Source organism: Triturus cristatus, chromosome 4_2, assembly GCF_964204655.1.
Source record: "Triturus cristatus chromosome 4_2, aTriCri1.1, whole genome shotgun sequence".
NCBI lineage: Eukaryota > Metazoa > Chordata > Amphibia > Caudata > Salamandridae > Triturus > Triturus cristatus.
This window is the reverse complement of record NC_140586.1, coordinates 738875749-738900987: the sequence shown is the minus strand read 5'-3', so window position 1 is coordinate 738900987 and position 25239 is coordinate 738875749. Positions and strand designations below refer to the sequence as shown.

Genomic DNA, 25239 nt, shown 5'->3' with positions numbered 1-25239 from the left:
TGACGGGAGGGTGGGTGGGGCCGAGGCAGCACCGATGACGGGAGGGTGGGTGGGGCCGAGGCAGCACCGATGACGGGAGGGTGGGTGGGGCCGAGGCAGCACCGATGACGGGAGGGTGGGTGGGGCCGAGGCAGCACCGATGACGGGAGGGTGGGTGGGGCCGAGGCAGCACCGATGACGGGAGGGTGGGTGGGGCCGAGGCAGCACCGATGACGAGAGGGAGGGTGGGTGGGGCCGAGGCAGCACAGATGACGAGAGGGAGGGTGGGTGGGGCCGAGGCAGCACAGATGACGGGAGGGAGGGTGGGTGGGTGTGATGGGATTTTTTGGCAGCACGGACGAGAAGGTGGGTTGGTCCTTTGGCAGCATGGATTAAAGGATTGGCAGCACGGATGACAGGAGGGTGGGTGGGTAGCAACTTGAATGACAGAAGGGTGGGTAGCAGCACGGATGACGGGATTGGCAGCACGGATGACGGGATTGGCAGCACGGATGACGGGATTGGCAGCACGGATGACGGGATTGGCAGCACGGATGACGGGATTGGCAGCACGGATGACGGGATTGGCAGCACGGATGACGGGATTGGCAGCACGGATGACGGGATTGGCAGCACGGATGACGGGATTGGCAGCACACATGACGGGATTGACAGCACAGATGACGGGATTGACAGCACAGATGACGGGATTGACAGCACAGATGACGGGAGGGTGGGAGGCAGCACAGATGACGGGAGGGTGGGAGGCAGCACAGATGACGGGAGGGTCGGTGGGTGGGAGGCCGCACAGATGACCGGTAGGCAGTACGAATGACGGGAGGGAGGGTGGGTGGGAGGCAGCACGGATGGCATGGTGGGGGTGTTATCTGTTTGAATCACTTTTTTTATTACAGAGATAGCAAAAAAGCTTTGAGGGCAAGATGAACCATCTTCAGTTCAAATCGATTTATATGGTATGTTTTAATTATTGGCTGTCCAAAGGCCTGGATAGACAGGTGATTGAGATGGACTCCCAACCTGACAGTGAGAGATACGTCACTATGATCCGTTTTGGAATTTTATTTTTGGAAGAACACTCCTTTTTGAGATTCTGATTGGTGCACCACCATGCTACTAATTGTACAACCTGGGTCTTCAGGATTATAGGCCCTCCCAATATTCTTTCTTCTATGACACTTGATCTTTGAGACACTGTTGAAGGGGTCTCATCTAGTCTTGCATTTGGGACTATGTATATGCAGGATGTCATGGATCTTAGAGACAACTTGTTGAGCTGTAGGATTGGTGGTTTTCTTTAAATCCAAACATTTCTTTTCCATGTTAATATTCAGACCTAGACCCATTCGCAGATGCACCATGGTATCGAAGTCTTGAACTGAGCTTTTAAGAGCCAGTAATACACATAAGGGTGAGCAAATGTTTTTTTTTCCTATCCCACTGGTGCTTTTTCTATCATTTATTTGGCAAATAGAAGCTGAAAGTCCTCTTGCAGTGCAGGAAGTTGGTGATTTGACATTTGTTTTGGTGAAACAGGCAGTGGAATTTTCTTGAAGCGAATCAAGGATCCTTGTCTTCTTATGATGTTCAATAACCATTTGTCTTTGAATATAGACTTCCACAGTTCCAGGAAGGACATCAATCTTCCCTACAGCAGTGGGTAACTAATGGGAATAGGGTGTTGTAACCTCACTGGCGATTACCAGAAGAATTTCTTTCCCTGGAGTGTGATGTTTTCGGTGAAGTCAATTTTTATTTTTGGTATCGCCATTGCTACTGAGGTTTCTGGCCCTGGTTTTGGTGATGTTGCACCTGGTGAGACCATCTCGGGTATTGAACCCTGTGATGGAAAAGGCAGAGCTCTTTGGGCCAATACTGTATGAAGAAATTGTGTTCCTCTAGCCCAGCTGCCTTTAGGGTTTCAGCTTTATTTTTCATACAATGCAGCTCTTCTTCTGTATGTTGCCCAAAAGAGTTGTTACTGAAAAGAGCAGGTTGCCTTTTTTGAACTGCCTATCAGACTTCAGAGATGACACTCTCAGCCATTAAGTTCTTAACAGAGCGATTCCATGGCATCATTCGGAAGTAGCAAGCTCAGCAGAGACAATCACAGCACTAACGACTTGGTTTGAGACCAGGGAACCTTCATCTAACACCCATGCGAAATCCTGAGGCCAGTGTTTCTATAAATCTGACACAATGGATTTAATTCCATCCCAGATCTCTCGGTGATACCTCCAGAGCACTGCTGTTGTGCTGGTGTTCTTTAAAGTAATTGATGCTGTGCCACACATTTTTTCGTCTCTTACTCGCTTTTTCAGGTAGAGCAGCTGATTGAGGTAATGCATGTTTTCGACTCAATACTGCTACTATACCCAAGTCCAGCCAAGGATCTACCTTGAAAAATTCCAGTCTTCATACTGGTGGCCTGTATTTTTTCTGCAAGTGTGGTATTACCGCTTTTAGAGTGACCAGAGCCTTACATTTTTTTTCACTATCCCTAGCAGACCAGGAACCAGATGTAACAAAGATTTAGGAGCTACATGTTGTTAAAGAGTCAATAGTATTATGGTTGCGGTGGCTCCTTTAGGCAATTTTTACATTTGCTGCCTCTCTCGCCAATACCTCATGGACGGGAAGGATGTCATCCACTGCGAACAATCTAGATGGAGAATATACTGGAAATGTGGGAGTGTATTATAAGTGGGATAAGTCACAGTCAGAACAAGAAGAGCTAGACTGGGCATACAATCTGCAACCTCTATTGTAGAGAGCTCTGAGGGGGAACAACTCTGTTCCTTTATTATTAATATTTATTTGTTTATTTTGTAAAGCGCACAGCTGCCCCAACGGGGCGTCCCGGCGCTGAGAACTCTGGAAGCGGAAAGCATAGAATCAGAAAACCTGTTGAGAAGAGAAGAGATGGGTCTTCAGGGATTTACGGAATGCTGATTCAGTTTGGCAGGTGCGTAAGGCTAGCGGTAGCTTGTTCCAACGCTGAGTGGCACAGACCTCAAAGGTTTTTCCACCTGCACGAGATCGTTTAAATCGTGGGGTTTCCAGGAAAAATAGGGAATTGGAGCGTAATGTCCTAGAATTGACATACGGTCGCAGGGTGTTTTTCAAATGGGCCGACCCATGGCCTTTTGACGCTCGGAAGGCCAGCGTCATGGCTTTGAAAACGCATCTTTTGGCAATGGGTAGCCAGTGCAGTTTACGAAGATGTGGAGAAATATGATGTCTAGCAGGGATTCTCTCCACCAGCCGGGCGGCGGCGTTTTGGACCGTCTGAAGTTTATGACAGAGGCCTGCTGTGATACCAAGGTAAAGGGCATTGGCATGGTCAAGATGGGATGTTATCAGTGCCTGGATCACAGTCTTACGGCAGTCCGCCGGCAAGTAATTAATAAGCCGTTTAATAGTCCTGATCTTTGCGAAGCAGGAGGCTGCTACTGTTTGTACCGGAGTGTTGAAACTGAGGTGGTTGTCCCAATGTACTCCTAGATTTCTCACCGAGTCTTTAGGGATGGGGGCTTGGCTCAGATCTTCTGGCCACCACAGACTAGAATCCAGAGGGGATGGTGAGTTGAAAAACAAGATCTCCGTTTTTCCGGCATTAAGTCGGAGGGAGTTCGCATCCATCCAACTAGAAATGTCCCTAAGGCAGGATTTCAGCGGATCAAAGGCTGAAACGGAGGGGGTGTCGAAGGTGAAGAGTAGCTGAATGTCGTCAGCATAGGAGGTGGATTTAATCCCAGTCTGGGCGATCAGCTTGGCCAAGGGAGTGAAATAAACATTAAACAGGAGCGGGCTCAGGGAAGAACCCTGAGGGACTCCCCATTTGAGTGGTCTGGCGGGGGAAGTGAAGGGGGGGGTGAAAACCTGCTGTGTGCGGTCTGAGAGATAGGATGAGAACCATGTCAACACTGCGCCGCCCAGACTCAAGTCCTCCAGCCTCCTCAGCAGGATCTTATGAGAGACGGTGTCGAATGCTGCTGAAAGATCCAGCAGCACTAACACCGCCCTCGACCCCCGGTCAAGCGTCCACCTCACCGAGTCGGCCATTTCAATAAGGGCCGACTCCGTGCTGTGGCCCGACCTGAAGCCGTGCTGGGAGTCTTGGAGAAGACCATTGGATTCGATGTAATTCGCCAACTGAGAGTGTACCAGCTTTTCCAGGATCTTAGCTGGGGCAGGCAGGAGAGAAATAGGCCTATAGTTGCTGGGGAGGTCCGGATCCAGATTGGGCTTTTTAAGGATGGGGACCAGGGAAGCATGTTTCCATTTAGCAGGGAAACTGTCCATTCTGAGGGAGTCATTCCAGATGTGATTCAGGTAGGGATTAAGTAGGGGTGCTAGGTTTTTATATTGCTTGGCAGGCCAAGGGTCATTCGGAGAGCCTGATTTGCATTTAAGTAGTTCGGCCAAGGAATCGGCTTCTGAGACGACTGCAAATTCAAATAGGGTGAACGGCGGTGGCGAGAGAGTAGTGGGTTCCTCTTCCCGTCCTTCTGTGTTGGGGGTGGGGAAGGAGGAATAGATAGTCTCGATTTTGTCCTCGAAAAATTGTGAGAGTTTATCGCATAGCGACTGTGAGGCAGACTGAGTTTGAGTCAACGCGTTGGGGTCTGTGAAGGATCTAACTATAGTGAAAATCTCCCTGACGCCATTGCTGGCGAGTTTGATTCTAGAGGCCAGAAAATCTCGTTTGTGTTCCTCAATCATTCTCCGGTATTCTTTGAGGGCTGTTTTATAGGTGATTTTGCTATCCGGGGAATAATTCTGTCTCCAGAGGCGTTCAAGGGATTTGCAGGAGGCCTTTTTCTGCCGGAGCTCGTCAGAGTACCAAGGTGCTGAAGGTACAGCCCTGTGGGTTTTGATGGATTTAAGAGGGGCCAAAGCATCCAAGGCCTGACCGATCCATGCGTCCAAGTGGTCAATCTGTAGGTCAAGATCAGAAGACAGACAAGGTTGGGATTTTTTTAGATATTCCAGGAGCGTTTCAGGGGTGATGCGACTCCAGTTTCTGCCTGATGATTTGGGGGTGATAACGGGTCTGATGTGGCAAGGGATGCCAATCTCAAAAGGGATGAGGAAATGGTCCGACCAAGTAACCGGGGTAGGGGGAGTCGCCCGAATAGATGGTAAATTGGAACAGATCAGATCCAGTGTGTGACCCGCTTTATGCGTGGGTAGGGTTATTATTTGGACTAGGTTGCAGGCCGCAACCGTAGAGATGAAATAGTTGCTATGTGGACAAGAATCGTTGTTAACATGGAGATTGAAGTCTCCTAAAGCGGTGAAGTTAGCGTAACGTGTGCTAAGCTGAATAACATAATCCACCAGAGCCGGTAAGTAAGAAGTATTGGAGTGAGGGGGGCGGTAGATAAGAATTCCCGAACAGGAGGAGGACGGGGAGATTTGAACACTGAAAGGCAGGCCTTCTATACATTCAATTTGATCAAATGGAGGGAGGGTAACCGTCCATTTGGAATTATGGATTAAGGCGACACCACCTCCCGGTTTACCATTGGGTCTGTTGGCACAGATAATACTGTATCCCTCCGGTAGGGCAAGGGTGATAACGGGATTCGTGGTGTCGTTCAGCCACGTTTCAGTTAGGAAGAGCAGATCCCAGTTATTGTCCTGAAGGGACTGCCAGATGTCAATGGCATGTTTGCTCAGTGATCTACAGTTGATCAGCGCAGCTCTGAGGGTCAGGGAGGGCTGAGCTCCGCGGGTGGGAGCGTTCAGAGCGTACGCCGTACTTGTAGTGTGATCTGAAGCTGGAAGGGAGAAATTGCAGACTGTGCAGGCATAGACCTGGCTCCGAGCGTCAAAAGTGGAACAAGGGCAGGTCACGCAAAGGGGGGGGGTCTCAGAGACATCAGCTCAGTCCGAGTGTATGTCGCAGTGTTGTGGTTAGTGGGTCGGGGAGGGGGACCGGCCCCGGTCGCGTCCTGATCGCGGACGAGCGCAGACGAGCTTGCCTTAAGCGCGCCTTCGGCGCGCAATCGTCGCGTCCGCTGCGCTTCCGGCACATGCACATATTTATGGAGATGTGCCGGAGGGAGGGGGTGTGGCCTCGGAGTGGGCGTGTCCCAGTCAGGGCGTGGGGAATGGCGTGGGGAATGGCAGTTGAGGAAGATCGGCGATTTCGCCCTTACCAGCGCTCGTTTTGCTGCGTGAAGGGGTGCCTGCACACTACAATCGTGTGTCAGGAGGGGTGAATGAGTTTTTAAAAATGATAAGTTGGGATCTTTGCAGTGAAGATGGGTTCTACCTTCTAAATGGAGATAGAGGTTCCCTTTGAGGACAACCTAGGTGATGTGAGAACACGGGCCCACAAGGCATTTGCACCAAAAGTTGAAAAGCAATTGAGAAAAGGGTGCAGGGTCCAGAGATGATGCTGGATTTGAGCAGCCAAATGGAGTTGAACTTGTTTCTTCTCTTTTATGCTTTTTAGGAAAGGTTTTTTTCTTGCTACAAAGGAGAGGATATTGCAGCTTGAGAAAATATAGACTGAATAGAGTGACAGTTGAAGGTAATACTGACCACACCTTAAACATTTTACACAGAGAAGTAGTCACTTTCTACTTCAACATCAATGACGATCGTTGTCTCCGACATCGATCTTGTGAGGACAGACCTTGATTAGTAATTCCTCGACAGAGATGAGCATCTCTTCGATGGTGACCTTGAATCGCCCAACACTGATGGCAGGTCATGTTCTGAGAGTAGATGTGTTGTTGACAAACCACCCTTTGAAGGCAAGCAGGTGGGAGCACTGGCTGACAATATCCGATTAGTCAAGTCAAATCAAAAACACTTTTATTAATTCTTTAAAAATCATAAAAGGATGGCAAACCATCATAAAATTCTAATTCTAAACATTATATGAACATATGTATATAAAATATATAATTATTTAAAAAAGTAATTCTTATTATTTTTTTATATCGTTTTGAAACATTGATCTGGAAGAAATCATTGGAAAGGGAAGCCATGATCACAGTGAAGACTCCATCAAAAAGTTGTATGTTTGCTAATCATGAAAAAGTTTTGTCCAGTTCTTTTGCTGCTAATTTCCAAAGTTTTATAGCGCTGCAGGAGAGTGGAATTGAGAACCATCCAAGACACCTGATGACCGCAGCTCTGCATGTTCTGATCTGTTCTCCCGAAGAATGGATTGACGTGTTTTCAATAAAATAGGGCATATGCATAATAAGTGTAATAGTGACTCCTCCCCTTGACAGCAAAGGCAACATTCCTTCGATGGCCATACGTATTTCCATTGCGGGGTTAAATCTTTTGAGGGGAATGAACCCAGTCGTAGTAACATCAAGTAATGCTTTTTATAGTAAGAAATATGTTCAGTCAGATACCGTTGCAGTTTTAGCCTCTGGTATGTCTGAATCACAGCCCAGGCGTGATATTTTTGGGAAAAAGACTTTTTGTCAGTTGATAGGGAGTTCCTCTTGATTGTGGAATTTGCCGCGTTTTTAAATCCAGAATACGTTACTGGTGTTGACCAGACCTCCTCTAGCTGTAACGCCGACAAGGATTCCTGCAGTATTCTCGTCGTCGAGTTGGCTTGTCTAGCTTGACTTTCGATCTCAACCCAACAACGATGGGCTAGGGTGTTATCGTCTGCCTCCCTCATCCTCCAATAGCACTTCACTAAAGCACCTTGTCTGGCCATGATCTGTTTTTTTAAGCCAAATTCTAGACGGATTTGGTCTTGTGAGATGTGTCGCGGAATTATAAACAATCTTTTGAAGAATACAGATTGTATTGTATTTAGGGTGGTTGCATCTTTGGTATTCAGGATTTCTGAACCGTACGAGATGGAGGGCAAATATTTTGCAGCGATCACTTGCAGCAAGTTGCTGGTAGAACAACCTGTGAGCTTTTTTTTCAAGACTTTAAAGGCGAACAGCAATTGTTTTTCTTTTATGCTTCCTTGTTCCATGTGTTGTTTAAAGTTTAACTTGCTATCGAGCAGAAAGCCTAGATATTTATAGGAAGTTACGCAGGCCAAACATTGTTCGCCCAATTTCAAGGAAAAGGAGGTTTTGTTATGTTTTGAAAAACGCATTACTTTTGTCTTTTGATGATTGATCGTATGTTGATTGGAGGTGGTATAGGCTCCTAGTCCCGTGATTAGTTTCTGCAGGCCAGCTGGTGTTTGTGCTAGTAGTACTATGTCATCTGCGTACTGAAGGCATGGCGTTGGTGTTTTGCCCAGTTTGGGGGGGGTCAGCTGGAATTGACTGAAGGTGTTTGTCGAGATCTGACATGTAGATATTGAACAAGCAGGGCACTAAAACGCAACCTTGTTTTAGCCCGTTCAGCGTTGAAATCTTACCGGTGACCCTTGACCCGTCTCCTTTCTTAATTTGCACCCAGGTGATAGAATACAGGTTGATGATGGCCTCCAGGAGTCTATGCGGAACCCCCCAGGCCTGCATCTTAGCCCATAGAGCGGCTCTTGAAACTTTATCAAAGGCCGCCTTAAGGTCCACGAAGCAGGCATATAGGGGCCTTGATTTTTCAAATGCCTGTTTGGCTAAAAGAGTGACAGCAGATATGTTCGTCAAGGTGCCCATCCCCGCCCGAAATCCAGTTTGCGTAGGAGGTATTTGATTTTTTAGACTGACCCAGGCCTCTAGTTCTACTAAGAGGTTAGATGCGTAAATTTTCGCCTCTACATCTATTAATGCGATCAGTCTGTAGTTAGAGGGGTCCGAACGTGGAACCGACTTATAGATTGGGGTAAGGATATTTCCTCTCCAGGACTCGGGGATCAGACAATCTGCTGTGACTTTGGAATAAAGGGGAGTCAGGACTTGGGACCAGAATGCAGGGTCGTGTCAGAACAAGGCGTTTGGTAGGCCGTTTGGACCTTGGGCTCCCTCCGATTTTAGGTTCTTTATTATTTTTAGCACTTGAGTTTCTGTGAATAGGACTGGATCCCCAGGTAGATCGCGGTTAATGATACCGTTAACTTGGTCTCGGCCTCCTGCCTCCTTCGCTGTTTGTTCTTCACAGTTTGGAGCCGATCGAGGTGCAGCTTCGTTGTAAAGGAGTTCAATGTGGGCTCTCCATATGGCCTCCAGAATTTTCGAATGGAGATGTTGATTCTGGCCATTGGTTAGTTGATTTATTTGTTCCCAGAAAAGCCTGGAATCCCCCAATTTACAGGCATGATGGAGTTTAGCCCAGATATGTTCTTGATACTCTTTTTTTGTACGTTTTATATCATTTTTTAACCGTTTCCTAGTTTTTGCGATTAACGGCAGAAGTTCCTGATGGTTTTCTTGGCCCCGGGATCGTAATTGTCTGAGGTATTTATTTAGTAGTTGTTTTTGTTTCCTCAGGTTATTATTGAACAAAGCAGCCCCTTTTGGATTTCCGGCTTGGCGGGCATGGGTATTTTTAGAAAATATATTGTTAATTTCAAAAGTAAAGAACTCCCAAGCTTTTGTGGTTAGTGTTTCAGTTTTGAATTTTTCCAAAAGACTGGTATAGGTTTTTGATGGCCTTGATATTGTTCTTATTCCAGCGAAGGCGTTTTAAATTATAGCATTGTGTTAGAGATGATAGCGCTTTTACTTTTGCTGAAATTTTAAAGGCTGTTAATAATGTAAAGGATTGTGGCTGATGATCGCTTTCAGCCCGATCTTTTATCTGAAAGCTCGTAATATGCGGGAGGAGGTCACAATCTATAATGGTATAGTCTATGATGGAACGTGTTTTTTGTGTAACCCTAGTGTATGCTGCGGGCTGGTCAGTAGGACCTTGGCCATTAAGTATGCACATTGAGAGGTCTTTCAAGCGAGATGCGCATTTCTTGCCAGAAGTGTCCTGACGAATAGGAGCTTGTATGGGCCCCTTTGTTCTATTGCTCCTTTCGTGTAGTAAATTCATATTGAAATCGCCTGACAAAATGATTTTGGCATCCGGATAGGCGAGTTTTAATGTTTTTATTGAGGTAATTAGTTGTTCAATTCTTAACTTCTTTTTTTTTTAGATGCAGGATGAATATAGATATTGAGGATGAGCAGGGTGAAGGTCTCTGGGACATCTATTTTAACACACAACATCCAGGAACAGTCTAAGTCTATGATAGAAGCCTGCCATGGAATTTCTGTGGAAATTAAAGTAGAGAGTCCTCCTTTTGCTCTTCCATGTCTGGTGACTTTTTTAGCTGGATTCAGAAATTCTTTAAAACCTGTTATGAGGGATGGAGTTGTCTGCCAGGATTCTTGAAAAAGGATAATGTTATATAGTGTAATAAAATTCATGAAATCTGGGTCTTCTGATTTTGAGTGAAGACCGTGCACGTTCCAGGAGCAAATGGTACATCCTTGATGCGATTGGGAGGCTTGTGTTGAAGATATTCATGCCTTTCCCAGGGATGTGCCTTCTCTTTTTAATTCCCAGGGTGTCGAAGGTTTGCCGGCTTCGGGGTACTCAAGGGTGATGGTAATTTTCCTGGCCTGGTGCTCTTTATCCCTCATTTGACTTTGATAATCTGGGCCTTTTGCTCCTTTTAGGAGACTCGTGGTATTAGAGGGTGGTTGTAATGGGCTGGGATAAAGCGGGGGAAATAACTTTTTTAGCTCTATTCCCCATTTGCCAAATACGTCCTTCTGATGCCAGATGAGGTCAACATGCATTTTGTTAGTAAATGTAGCTATTGTGGCTTCCTGACCAATGGAGCACAGGTTTTGTTTGAATTCAATGCTTTCGATGTCATTGGTGTTAATGTTGTTCAAGGAAGGGAGAGCTTTGAATAATTTTAGTAAGACATTTCTATTTAATACGTCGTGCATTCCCCTTGAGACATATTGTGGGTTGAAGATGACTTTGTTATTAGCTGGGGGATCATACTCTAATTCATTATCCAAGATTTTTTCTGTATGTTTCACTACCGTTCATTCTCGTAGGATCGGAGGTGGAGTGCGAGTTTCTGGTTTATTTTGTTGGTTGTTTGCGCCACTCCCGTTTGTTTCCGCAAGTCGCCTTACGACTATGCCGGTTACATCTGCAGAGGTGGACGCATCCCGATTTGTTTTCCTTTGTCAACTTGAGGCAACTCACTGATGCTTGTGTTGCCTGAGTTTTGGGGTTGTTTTTTCCCTTCCCAGCTCCATTTTTGAATAAACAATATAATTTCCTTGGCGGAGACGGATCCCTTAGGTTTTAATTCAAAGTATTAGGTATGGTTGGTGAGTTTGGGGAGAAGATTGGTTGCTCCTTGGGGGTTAATACTTCCGTACTGCCATGGGTTGTAATTACTTCGTGCGGTGTTCCATTTTGGATTGGTGTTGCCAGGGGCTGGTCTAATACATTGCTTAGTTGTTTGCACTTCCTGGATTTTCTCAGTCGTTTACGTCCCCGTTTTGATAAAATCGTGGGTGCTTTTAGATTATCGGGAACACTTTGTAAGCTATTTATGGATGCTGTTGACTCGGTGTGTTTAATCTGTATAGGTGTTGATTCTGTTGCACTATTTTTTAAGCCTACGGAAGGATTGAGGCATTCTAGGTTAGAACACTTAGGGGCTACGTTGTCTTGCTTCGATTTATTTAATGCATCATTCTTTGTTGGAGTTGTAGGCTTAGTTGCGACTTCGCTTGTTGTGTTCAGTAGTTCAGTAAGTATAGTTGGAACTAAGGCTAGTTTGACAATTATTCGAGTGCAGTGGCAATGGCACATTTGAAAGGGGGTTTCCCGATCTTGCTGAACCTTCAAGATCTCATTGAAGCTTTGCAGTTTTTGTTCGACCCCTGAACATGAATTGCAAGAATATTTAGAAGGTCTACTTGAGTATCTATTTTGTCTGCGTGTAAAATCATTGCTTTGCCAATTGTATCCATTGTGCTTAGCAAATGGGGCCATACTGTGACTGTCGATAGAGCTGAGTTGGCACTGTGGTCCGAATGGGGCAATTCGCTTGAACGAACTGGAGAATTGGTAGGAGATGCCTTTTTTTGATTTTGTGATGTCTTGGAGGCTGGTTCCGGGTAGGTTAAAAGGCAATTCGATGGGTCGTTTAGTGTGGCCTGCCATAGGTGGTCTGTCATTTCCGACATGTGGGGGAATGGATCGACAAGGACTTGGGTGTCAAAGCTTAAGTTGGCTATCCCCTGACTGGTGGGGTAGTCGCCCCCCTGCTGTGGAATGATCGTGCCCGTGGGGCTGAGGGTGATTTTATTGTGCTGGTTTTTGAGTATTTTGAGTTGCTTTTACTGTGATGGTTAATTTTTTCGGTGTGACCATTGTGATCACAGTGTCCTGATGAGGTTTGATGTTCTTGAGACTGAAGTAGGTAATCCAGATGAGATTGGGATTGATGGTGATGAATTAGAACCTCTATTGCCTTGGAATGTTTCCTTTGGGAAATCTCCTGGGGAAGAAGTTTTTTGAAAGGTAGTTGCTGAGGACTCTGATTTTCGGCACCCAGGATGGCTGAGCCCACTTGTTACTTTTCTTTCCATTCTGTCTCGGTATTTATTATGTTTCTATCCCCTGATGGGGTCAGATTTGATTATTTGATATTTTGTGGGGCTTTGTCGGTTTGTGTTGAGTTTGTATGATTGATTACTTTCGACACCTGACTACTTTCCTCCGTTGTTTTGGTAGCTACTTTTAGCAAGTCCGTTATCAATGCCCGTTTGCTACTATTTGAGCAAGAATTGTGCCTGGTTAGGGTCGTGTGATTTGACTTCTTACTGTTGATGCACTTGGCGTGTGGTGCTGCCTCTGTGGAGATTGTTTCTTTGGTCTCCGAGGTTTATACCATAGGGTTTAGTGCGTCCGTTGTTGGTCCGAACTCGTACCATACTCCTCCTGCTACGATGAAATCTGTTACATCTATGCCCTCTGTATTTTGTGTGCCCAAATCTACCAAGGAGCTATCGGAAGGGTTACGCGTTTGAGCTGCGATGTTGGTCAAAATTCCTTCCTTGCCCTCGTCTTTTCCAACTTCGTCGGGGGGAGGGGGTTGTACTTCTTTCTTATCTCCTCTTGTTTTCCCTGACCGCATTATTTGTTGGTTATATGGGTCGACACACTACCGGCAGTATAGTATGACCAGCAGCAGTGAAGGTATTATTTGGCCCCCTGCAGTAAGCCCAGTGGACTGACTGACAGTTCGCTTAATTATACGGTGTGGTTTTCAGGCTTGTGGGCTTCCCTTTATTACAGACTCACCACCTTCTGTGCCCTGCCGTGAGCAGATCTCCCTGCAATGACCTGCTTTGAAAGCTTTGCAGACTGCAAAATGCCAAAAGTTCCTCCAAGAGCAAAGATTTCTCAATTTCTATAAGTGCTGTTTCCTTGTTGGGATGTTTTTCTGTGCTGTGGCCGCAGATCCAGTGTCTGATGGTTTGTTACTTTAGTATAGAGGTCCTCTTGGCTGCAATGTTCAGCTTTACTAACGCGCTCAAGCGCAAACAAGCAAGAGGACAGGTTAATACCACGGCTTCATGGCTCTTACCCTCTTATATTTCTTTGGGGCATCATGCGACACGCCTCCTGCCTCCCGGCTACCTTCGTTGAGCTGTTAAACCGAGGCCTCTGAATTGTATGCCCTCTGCTCAGGGCACGATCACAGTCCTATTCGGATTGGATCAGGTTAGTTCAGTTCCCAGTTCAACTGGAGGGCTCACCAGTGCTCTCAGGTTCCCTGCACCGCTGGACCCAGCGCTACTCCATGCTCAGTGCGGGGAGCAAAAAGCAGATAGGCGCCGCCACAGTAGCCTCAAGGGCCTTGGGAGCCGCAGAGCCGTGGGAATACCGAGCAGAGAGCGAGCCGGGAGCGGACAGGCAAGTGATTAAACAGCCGCCACTCCAAATCGTCCAACCCGGCAACGCTCAGCGCTCAACCAGACTTGGAACCGATCAACCCCCTGTGTCTCTGGCCCCCACGGCTCTTACCGAACGTACCTGGCCGTACCTGGCTGCGGCCGTGGCTCTGCTCCGCTCCGACAGCTGCGCTACTGACTGCAAACGGCGGGAAACAGGGTTCCTCCTCCTTCTCTGCGTGGGGCGTATCCATCTACTAAGACCGGAACACAGCTGATACCCGATTACTACTTGTTCTCTGGTGGTATCGGGACTGGTGATGTTGTGTTTTTCTGCCACTTGATCTTCTCTCCCTTGACCTCCCTCTATTGTGGTCTTTTTCATTATGTGGTAAGGAAATCAAGGCTGTCTGAGAAGCTATTTCTAGCCTCTTTTTCTTCTTGTTCTCTTCTGTCCTCAGATCATCCAACACACCTCTTAGTATGATGATCTCCCTGTCTTAAGGTTACTTTTACATCTATTTACAGATGTGACATTCGACCACAGTATGTGATGTTGGAAGACAACCCATACATACCCTGTGGGCATGAATCATTGATTTCTTTCTCCCACATAAGGGGCACTTCGAGAAAAGGGATGGTATTCAGACAGAAAAAATAAATCATATGCCCAGAAATAATGTTAAACTCAACAGCAGATGATCACTCCGGTAAAACCTTTTCAGAAAAAAAAGAAGATAATTGAGAAAATAAACTCAGTAGGTGTTCTGAGACTATTTTCTCAGGAAATGGAAAAAGCAACTGGCTCTAGGAGGCAACTGCCAGAACAATGCACTTTGGGAAGGGGAGTCTCCTAGATTCTTAAAGAGGCAGGCTACATTTTCCTCTGTTTTCAATCAAAGTCTATCAAGCTACATTTTTACCTCCATGCTCTCTGCTATAAGGGGTATTCACTGCATTGGACTTCTGCAAATGTCGTTCTAGGATGTTAAACTGGAGAATTATTTTGAACATTAAGGAAGAAACGAGGCCACTGTTGGGCTTCCATTTCACTGACCATGATCTGTGGGATAATGACATTCTATAATCTTGTTTCGATAGAAGGCAACTATAGAAAATGGTGTTTTGGATTCATGAATGGAGCAGGGAGTTAGTCACGTGTTTATGACTATCAATGAAAATCCTACGATGCAGAACTAAGCTTTTAAAAAGAACCTCAAACTAATCACGCTTAGCAAACGTATTATTCAAATATCAGCCAATAAATGCTGTGACAGGACTAGAATGCTTTTAGAAAGAATCAGAATATGGTCCAGGTTTAAAGAGAATGTGCTGGGCATGTACAGTTATAGAAGTTTCCTATGCTGGAAAAATACTGAAAAATACCTTTAATTTGCACCATTAGAAAGCGTCACGTACATTTACCTCCTCAGCAATTAATACATTATGGTTTTCTTCTTTATCATCTGTCTCATTCACCATTACTTTGGATATTTCAGGGCTGTTTCTTTCCTAAACAAAAGAATGTATGTTATGAATCCACAGCATGAAAAGAAAACATGATTTTATTTTTTTTCAAAGCAGTTGGCATTAATTCATAAATGGGCTCCAGTTTAGATGAGGATATAGAACAGTTTGAAAAGCGCGGACAACGGATGAGGAATGAAAGCATACTATTTGCCATTATTTGCAATAAGTGTTATCGGATTAGTAACAATGTGTGCCTGAAATATCTTCATTTATATGATAAATACACCTTCTGAAACCTAAAATCAAGATTTCTACACTGTCATTCACCTCCGCTTCTGACCCATCTTGACCATTATTTAAACAGCAGCCTCTGCAGAGTCACCCAACAACCTGAAAAATCATTCCTGCCACTACCGTGTCAAAATCCTCACTCACTCAATCACATCTCGCCATTTCCACAATCCATGCTGTGGTAAATCATCAACCTACTGCCCAAGACAGTTTCTTTCTGGTACTAGAACATCAGTCATCTGCAACAAAATGTTTTTAACAATTAACACTTCGGTCTCATTCACGCCACTCCCAAGCATTTCAACTTCTAACAGAAAACAAGATCCAGCCAAACAGCTACCAAAAAATGCATCCCTCCAACAATGACCACATACATTTCACTCAAGCACAACCCAACAAGCTGGTAGGCTGTGATCACAATAAAGCACTTTCTAATCACCCTTCAACAGACATTGCTCCTTCTACCTTTTGAACCTGTCGCCTTCTATCTTGAGTTTGTCACCCCAAGAGATAACTTTCTATACGTTCCTCCTGCAGGCAAATGGGCATGGTCCTTAACATACTTGTCCCACCCAAACAATCCCACTCCACATATTTAGGGGCTTCTTCCTCTTCTTCACAAGTTATTTTGAGTTCAAGCTCACCATCTTCCTCTTATTTGTAAATAGCCTAACCAAAACCCAGCAGCTACATATTCAATACATTTGTAAAGTTGCTTTACTAATCTCTACAGTGTTACCAACACAAGCAAATGCTCTGCAAATTGCACTATAGGAGGCGTTTCGGAGATTAAAGATGGGGTTAGCGCAGTCAAAGTTAATATATACAATTCCTCAAGAAATTGTGACATTGTTGATTAAGTATCAACACTAACTTACAGGCAACCTAGGTGATACCCAGGAAATTGACAAATTCAAGTATATCGAGCATACTAGAACAAATATATACAAAAACACATGCTTAGATGAGACTCCAGGTGTACCATCTGGAAATAGGCGTAGTAGATCTAATTGCTGTTCACCTGGGATTAAACTTCTATTTTGAATGTAGCTGGATTGAGTTCTAGGCTGACTGATTCAGATTGGGTGGCATACATAGAACAACATGATATCTGTCTATTCCAAGAAACCTGGGCCACAGAGAAAGTAATTATGAATGGGTTTACTTCTCTTAGTGTAGATGCGAAACCAGCTGAGCAATTTGGAAGAACTATTGGGGGCCTTATGATTTTAATTAGGAATGGATGTATCCATGCATTTACGCTAATAGAAATAGATAGCTCTGATTTAATGAGGATCACTGTGACTTTTGCATCAGGATTTTGTATGGCTATTTTTAACATTTATGTCAGAACGGTAAGGAGATCTGAAAATTCACCTACATTACTTCTTGTGGAAGAAGCTATGGATACTGTTCTAGTAAACAAAAATTGTAGTAGCAGGGGAGTTTAATACTTCCTTTGAACCTTCCATTTATCTAAATGAGATCACAAGAGGGAAAGATGAAATATGGGATATTCCCCCTTTATTAGGACAACCAAAGAAAAATCTTTCTAATCCTGCATTAAAATTAGCATCTTTAACAATTAGCAGGGGCCTTAGAGCATGTAATGGGTGCGCACTGTCTCTGATCCCAATAGAGCACCAACCTTTAATAAAGGAGAATGTACTAGTGTTATAGATTAAATTCTTGCTAATGTGAGATTATGGCCACTTTTGACTGGTATGGAAGTGGTAACGAGATTTGATAGTGATCATAACTCGCTAGAGTTGACTCTTGTGGGAGATTCTCTGAGACAGGAAAACAATCTTTGTACAACTATAGTACCAGCTCATCTTGTAACCAACAATCGTCGCTATGTTTCTTGGCCGAATGTAATGTCCAATTAAAAATTATACACGCAGATTTATGGACTTTTTGCAAAGTACTTCGAGAATTATGTGGGGCTTAATGAAAATGAAATCCCTATTTTAAACCTACATAACCGCTTATTTGCTGCAAAGGTTGTTTTTTTTTTATAAGGATATGCCTGATGTGAAATTGAATCCTGTTAAAGATCAGTGACTTGACCAAGCATGTAAACTAGCAAAGACTTCACTAAGAATGGCTGTCGTAGTGGGTGATCGGATTAGGACCTGGCCCTAAAGGCTGTAATAAGTTTCAGTCCTTCTTCCTCCACAAACTCAATGACCTCCTAATGGACATTCACAACACGCCCGTCGTCCAGTGCCCTCTGGCGGTGGACCCTACACACCTTGCCTATGGCGAGCCCCTCACCATCTTTCCAAGGCTCGATCACGACTCAGCCTCCTAACGGGCCGTGTCAAATCAGGGTCACTCAAAATGGGTTATGTCCTGGCCAACTTTAAGGAAGCTAGAGTGACCTCCCTGCTGAAAAAGCCTGGGGCGGATGCAGCTAACCTCAAGAATTATAGGCCGATCTCCCAGCTCCCCTTTTTGGCAAAAGTTTTGGAACAACATGTGTTGAAAACCCCATCTAACTTCATAGAGGAACAACAGTTGCTCCAGATGAAACAGGCAGGTTTCAAGGGCTCACCACAGCACAGACCTGGTAATGCTGGCAGTGATGGACAAACTCAGACTCATGGCCGACAGCAGGAAGCCATGCGCCCTGGTCCTACTAAACCTATCTGCGGTATTCGACACGGTCAAGCATGACCAACTACTGTCGCGGGTTTCAGAGCTAGGCATCCAGGGGTTAGCACATCAATGAATTTCGTCCTTCCTGTCAGGCTGATCCCAAAGGATCCAGTTGGCTGATCGGGTGTCCAACAGTGGCGCACTAACGTGCGGTGTCCCTCAGGGATCTGCTCTGTCCCCCCTCCTTTTCAACATCTATATACAGCCTCTGGTGCCTGCATTGGCCAGCCTGGAGTGCCAAGTTTTCAATTACGCTAATGAATCGCAAATTATCATCCGGATTGACATCTCTCCCTCGGCCCACGCACATATGCAAAACATACTGAGGTACACGGTCAATTGGATGACAGCCAATTCACTCAAAATTAACCCCGACAAAACCGAGGTACTGGTCATCACCACTGGAAACAGCCCATGGAGCGACCTTTTTTGGCAACGAGAGTTAGGCGCTACTCTCCCACGCCAGCCCCGGTTGTTAAAAGTCTTGGCATAAAAATAGATGCCAAGCTCTCCATGTCAAACCAGGTATCTACCGTGGCAGGGACATGAGTAGGCTTACTGAGACAGCTGTGGAGACTTGCCCCCCCTTCTCTCATTCACGGCACTACGGATGGCCATGTCGGCAATGATTATGTCAAGGTTGGATTATGGCAACTCTCTGTATATTGGCCTTCCTGAGAAGTTGCTAACAAAACTCCAAGTGGCCATGAAGGATGCGGCTAGACTAATCTTCAGGCTCCCAAGGCAGGCACATGCCATCCCCTTACTGCAGCAGCTGCACTGGCTCCCGATTGAACAGAAAGCCATGTTTAAAGGTCTCTGTATAGCCCATAAAGCCATCTACGGCTGGGCCCCAGCCTACATTAAGGAGCGCCTCAAACTATGTGCCAGCACGTACCCTTCGATCATCTGAAACTGACCTGTTGGCCTGCCCCCGCTTCAATAATTCCTCCAAAGGGGGCGGAGCCTTTTACGCAATGATCCCGCAAACCTGGAACAGTCTGCCGGGAAAGCGAAGGGAACCCACCATTCTTTCATTTAGGAAAAAACTTAACGCTTCTTTTTGTTGAAGCCTGGGGCACAACCTAGGTGTAGTTCGGCGCATGTACATGCTGATTTGGCGAGGTTAGGCGCTCTCTCATAGCGCTAAGCGACCTTTCGGTTATTATGCGCTCTAGAAGTCCCAGTTAACATTAACATTATCAGTAAAGCAAGATCAATCTAAAAGGCACTTTTGATCAGGGCAAAAAGAAATTGGAATAACAAGCTATGGCAAAACTTGCTGCCTGCCTGTAAAATTAATGATATTAAACTATTCTGGCGCCTTGTGGCTCGAACTAAGTCAGACAAGTTTAAGTGACATCATTATAACATCTTGCCTGACATATGGGTGGCACACTTCTCTACTCGTTATGCCTCTGGGGATTCCAATGATTTTAGGTGTAGTAATAATCATTGTTTTTACAACTTTGGATCTTACAGCCCCTGTAGCCTTTAGCCTTGATGAAACAAATAGAGCTATTGACTCCCTAAAATCTGCTCAAGCCTTTGGCCCAGATAAAATTCCCAGGGATTTATATAAATCAGAGCCTCTGATCTCGTCAGTTTATTTAAATCTATTATCAAATGCAGTAGCAAATGGGGGTAAGAAGCTGAATTCGTGGCTTGAGACAGAAATTGTAACAATTCATAAAAAAGGACGACACAAGTGATCCTTCACACTACAGGACGATCAGCCTTATTGACAATTTTTGCAAAACAAATACTAGAGAAACATCTTGACTGGACTGATGTAAATTAAATTTTGTCTCCCCTTCAGGCTGGTGTAAGAGCCAAGGTTAAATTGATCAGATTTTTAGGTTTACAATTTTATAATGGAAATAGGTTTTAATACAAAAACCCAAAACTTTATGTGGCTTTTATTGATTTAAGAGCCTCGTTTGATCTCATCCCATGCCCAAGTCCATGGCGAGTTTTGATGAAAATGGGGGTCCCAGACAACTTTGTATATGTAATTAACAAATAACATGAGAACATGAAAACAATTATGCTCAAGTTCGTTGGGGTTCCAAATGTAGAACTAACGGACCGCATTCCGATCGAGAGAAGTGTACGTCAGAGCTGCATCCTTGCCCCCACTTTGTTATCTCTATATATCAATGATGTTGTAGAAACGTTGGAGCAATGCAGAAATGATTCCCCGGTTTTGAACAACAGGAAGATATCAATTATTTTTGCTGATGCCTCCCTTCTTATTTCTAAGACACCCATGGGACTCCAAATCTAAATTGATAAGTTTTTAAGTGTCTGCAATACTAGGGGTTTAGAGCTAAACGTGAATAAAACAAAGTACACGGTGTTTGAGAAATCTAAAAGGAAGAGCCCTATTGTCTTTGTAGGTAGTGAGGTTCTTGAAAGAGTACACAACTTTGACTACCTGGGCGTTAGACTTATGGATAACTATAGGTGGACAAGTCAAATGAACAAGAGCACTTTAATAAAAGAGCACAGATCTAGTGCCATTTTAAGATTTTTTTTAAAATCAAACAACATCACGTGTAATTTCACATGCCCTGGAAATCGATCGTGCTACGGCACAGTGTGCGGCGCTTTACGGCGCTGAGATCTGGGGCTTAGCAGACCCTCACTGAGAATAGCGGAAAACAACTTCATTAGGAAACTGCTTTGTCTTCCACCTAGCTCACCCCTCACCCCTCTGTATTTTGATGTGGGTTTGAAAAGACTTGCTGATTTGGCGGTTTTAAAAGTTTTAGTCTATTGGGTCCGACTTTGGACCACACCCGAGCTAAGAGTTTACAAAGAGTCACTTACTGACTTACCTAAATCCCCAAAAGCTAGAAATCTCCCATGGGTTAAACTTGTTGAGGTTTGGCTGGGGAAATTGGGTTTGCAGAGCTATTGGGATGACCCAACTGTGATTTGCAAAGACGATCTCAATATGGTGAAAGCTCGATACTGGGCTTATACAAATGATGGATACATAACCAACAGCTCCCAATGGCTCCCGGACTACTCAGTTTTTAGATTTTAAGCCTTTCACCGCCTTTGAGAAGTTTTTAGATTTAATATCTTCGTCCCTAGTAAGAAGTCTCTCTATATATATACGTTTTCGCCATGGATCTCTCTCTTTGAGATCTTTTACTTATAAATAGCACTTGAAGCAAGACTATTACTTGTTCAGCATGCGGCCTGAGTGACGAAGATGATGCATATAATGTTTCTTGGTCCCCAATATTGTAATCTACGTCTCAAATGGACTGTGCCCATTTGCCGTGATATGGGAACACACAGACACTTGGTAGCTTTTAGGATTTAAAAAAATGCTACAACCTCAAACAGTATTTGCAGGTAGTACATTTTTACAAGCAGTATGACTCAACTACAATTTTCAAACCTACTTCTTAACATTGTGCTAAATAAACAAGCATTTTAACAATCTTGTCTTTTGCACATGATTATTGTTTGCACTATGCACAGTCACTTTTTGGACTTATGGCACTGCCTTTTAAAGTGCTCCTGTTTTATGAAATAGTATGAAATGTTTGGATGTTCTTATCTTAAGAGACTGATGTGCTCCCATTTGTTTTTACTATAGGATACGAGAGGATTACTGTTATTCTATACATTCTTTTTTAACGTGAGACGAAGTATAAGAGGATTGATATATACCTTTATGGTTTATGGTATATGTTTTAGTGCTATTGCATCTTGGTTGTGTACACTTTGATGGTTATCTATAACCGAACAAAGTATTATTACTACTATTTCAAAACATACACTACCAATACAATACAAGCAATACCGTATTTGATGTTTGAAGGGATGAAAGAAAAAAGTAAGAAGTGTTTCCCATCATCAAACAAGGTGGCATATAACACCATAATGCTTCTATAAAAAGGCAAATTAAATCTGAAAAATGTCTTTGTTCTGAAACAATTAGAAAGGCGAGCAACCTTTAATAAAAAAAACAAAGGTTTTTATTTTCGCTGAAATTAACATCCAAGAGCCATAAACGTTGAAATACCACAAACCCAAACCCTCTGACAATATTGTTCTCTTCTTTACAGAGATGTATTTTTTTTACAATTTGGACCCAATGTCAATGCCAACAGTCCCACCCAAATAAATCTTTCAGGTGGGGGTATGGTTTGACTCCTTTACATAAATCACCCATGAGGAACATTTGCAAGTCTTAACTAACCTCCACCGATACAAATTCACAAATGGGCTTTTATTAGCTAGGCGTCTAAACCCTCTCCTCTCACCTGCAAGTGAAAATCCTACTTACTTTATTCAAAAGCTGTATAAAGCATGGCATTTTATCGGACCCTTGAAAAGCAGTTGTGGTGAAATACCGGTTAAAGAAGCCATCTCTAGATAGTGATGAGAACAACCTCCGAACCATCTCAATTCTTCCTTATTTGAGTAGACCGATAGTGTCTCTGCAATAGCTCCAGGATATCAATGAAAAAAAAAGTCTTAAGGGTGGGTGACAACCTGGTTTTCGTACTGGCCACAGCACTGAGCTACACGTTCGATCAGCCCTCGATTATATTTGTCAATTATTCAGAGACAAACCTGCAATGTTAGTCTTCCTAGTCCTCTCAGCTGTTTTCAATAGCTTTGCACACAACATTTTTCAAGACTTTGCAAGCATCTGTTATCACTAGCGCTGTTTTTCATGTCAGAGATATCCGGTTGTTGTACTACCCTCTTCACATTCAAGGCAAAGCCATCAGCTTTGGTGGCCTACACGGGTGTAATCTTGCCCCCATTTGTTTAATATGTACATGTCGTCCTTAGCCCAAGTGCTTCATCAAGCAGGATCCCGCTTTTACATGAATGTCAAGATGGCATCTTCAGCCTGTACAAGACCTTTAATTGTTAAGTGGAGGATAGTCACCAATTTCCTCAGACTAAACTAGCCAAAACGAATTCTTTTTATTTCAGTATATTTTTCTAATAAACTAATATTCTATTGGCATTCACCTCACAGGCCAGTGAATGGGACAAAACCTTATCACCTGACAATCGCTAGAACCCCATCAAATATGGTGTTGAAGACGACAACCTTTCCTTGGAAGCCCAATTTACAAAAGTACTCACGCCTACTCCTTCCACCTTGTCTTTAAAAAGTTCTTCCATTCATTGAACCCAATTTATATACTGTAGTAGTCAACCCTGTCATCCAGTCATATCTTGACGGCGACAAATTACATTTACCTTTCAACTACAGAAATTCCTAAACCAGCTGCAGATTGCTCAGAATGCAGTAGCATAACTAAATCACCACAACAAATCAAAAGTCATGCATCACTGCTCTACTGCGATCCCCATTCTGCGTACCCATTCGACAACCATAACAATTGTACACAAAGCAATACATCTCAGATCTCCCTCCTCCCCGTCCAATAAATATTTCCTTCATCTCTCTGCATTCTCAGATACAAAAATCAACTACTGCTTAGCACAACAAGAACTAGAACAATCACTTCGGCAAGTTGTGCTTCCTTCACCTATCTAACAAACTGTGTAAGCCACTTTCTTTGAGTTCCTGTGTTGAGACAAACTTACTTTGTTTCACCTGCTAGGGAACATCTGTCTTTCTGGTAATTACTTTCCTGGCTCATCTTGCCTGTATTTCTGCTTTGTTTTATGGTTTGTATTTTCTAAAGCACAAAGAAGCATTTTTGTTAATAAGCTACATGAATAAATCAGAATATATTGTCTGCAAAATCTAAAAAACAATTAAATTTGCCAGTTATGGTGAGCAGCATAAACACCACTCAACCACTACCCAAAAACACTTCATATGATCTCACATATGAGGCAGAAAAAATGGGGCATTTCTGTTACAAAAAGGCCAGGGAAATGGATGAGAAATGCTCCACTAGTGACTCTGGAGGTACACAAGGAACACACACTGGTTAACGTTTTAGTCGTTAGCCACAGAACAATCAACTCATGAGCCAATCAACTTAAGGTAGACCGGAACATAATGTACGGCACGCACGAAAGAGACCAAGGAGCATTAGATGCAGAGAAAGCATGGTACAGAGAGAGCACAGAAGACTGAAAGGTGGCAGGACGCCATGAAGGACCAACGCAGGACCAGTTGACTGTAGAAGAAGGTCCAACCCACGGGAAGGAAGCTGGAACCTCCGGGGAGCTGCACTGAGTTGGAGGACAGAAGCAAGGTACTGCATTCAGTGTCGGTGAGGCAGCAGGAAGGGGTAAATCTTAAAGTTGATGTGGACGGCAGGCAGCGGTCGTCCCCAGGGAGAGGCTATTTGGACGAGGCTGCGCCGCTCTGCTCCAGAGGCGTGGCCTCATGCATCTCAAAGCATCTCTTTTCCCCAAAGATCTTATATATTGTGCAAAAGAATAGCACATTTGAGAAGATGCAGGAGTTATTCATATGGATTTCTAACATAAGTAGACCTATTTAGGTCTAGAAATATGAGAATACACCAAGCAATGGTTATTTGATTAAAAACAAAGACTGGATGCGGTATGGTCCAGAGTAGAAATTGCAGGAAACATTGGTCAAATTCTTAGGTTCCCCCACTCCACTAAACTGTCTGACGTGAAGCTTAACCACAGTCTTGCTTCATTATTCTCAACTGACAATACTGGAATCAGTGATTCAGTTCACATGATATCCACTAGAAACAAAAGCCTTCTTCATAGCTAAATACAATAGTAATTGTGCTCTACTCACAGATAAGTTTCACCAATATGCGGATGATACACAACTGTACTTGAAAGTCTAACACTGACTACACATCATCCAGATCAGAATGTCCAGCGCCTACCTAAAGCTCAACACAACTAAGGCAGAATCCCTTTTATGTGCAAGAGAAACAAACAAGAAACAGTACAAACCTGGCTAAATGACATGAGCCATGACAGCTTTGAATCACAACTTACACCAAATGCGAAGTCACTTGGATTCACCCTGGACATAAACTGCATCATCAAAGAC

At 44.1% G+C, this 25239-nt stretch overlaps 1 protein-coding gene across 2 annotated transcripts in view; it reads right to left on the bottom strand.

Moving 5' to 3' along the window:
• The window catches only part of EPS15 (epidermal growth factor receptor pathway substrate 15), an 819466-nt gene that overhangs the window by 126119 nt on the left and 668108 nt on the right, over positions 1-25239 (bottom strand). Inside the window, exon 17 of one of the 2 annotated variants that reach the window (XM_085602646.1) lies at positions 15231-15323. In XM_085602646.1, coding sequence (XP_085458772.1) covers positions 15231-15323 — 93 coding nt within the window. The remainder of the gene's footprint in view (positions 1-15230; positions 15324-25239) is intronic. The other variant, XM_085602647.1, reaches the window with a different exon arrangement.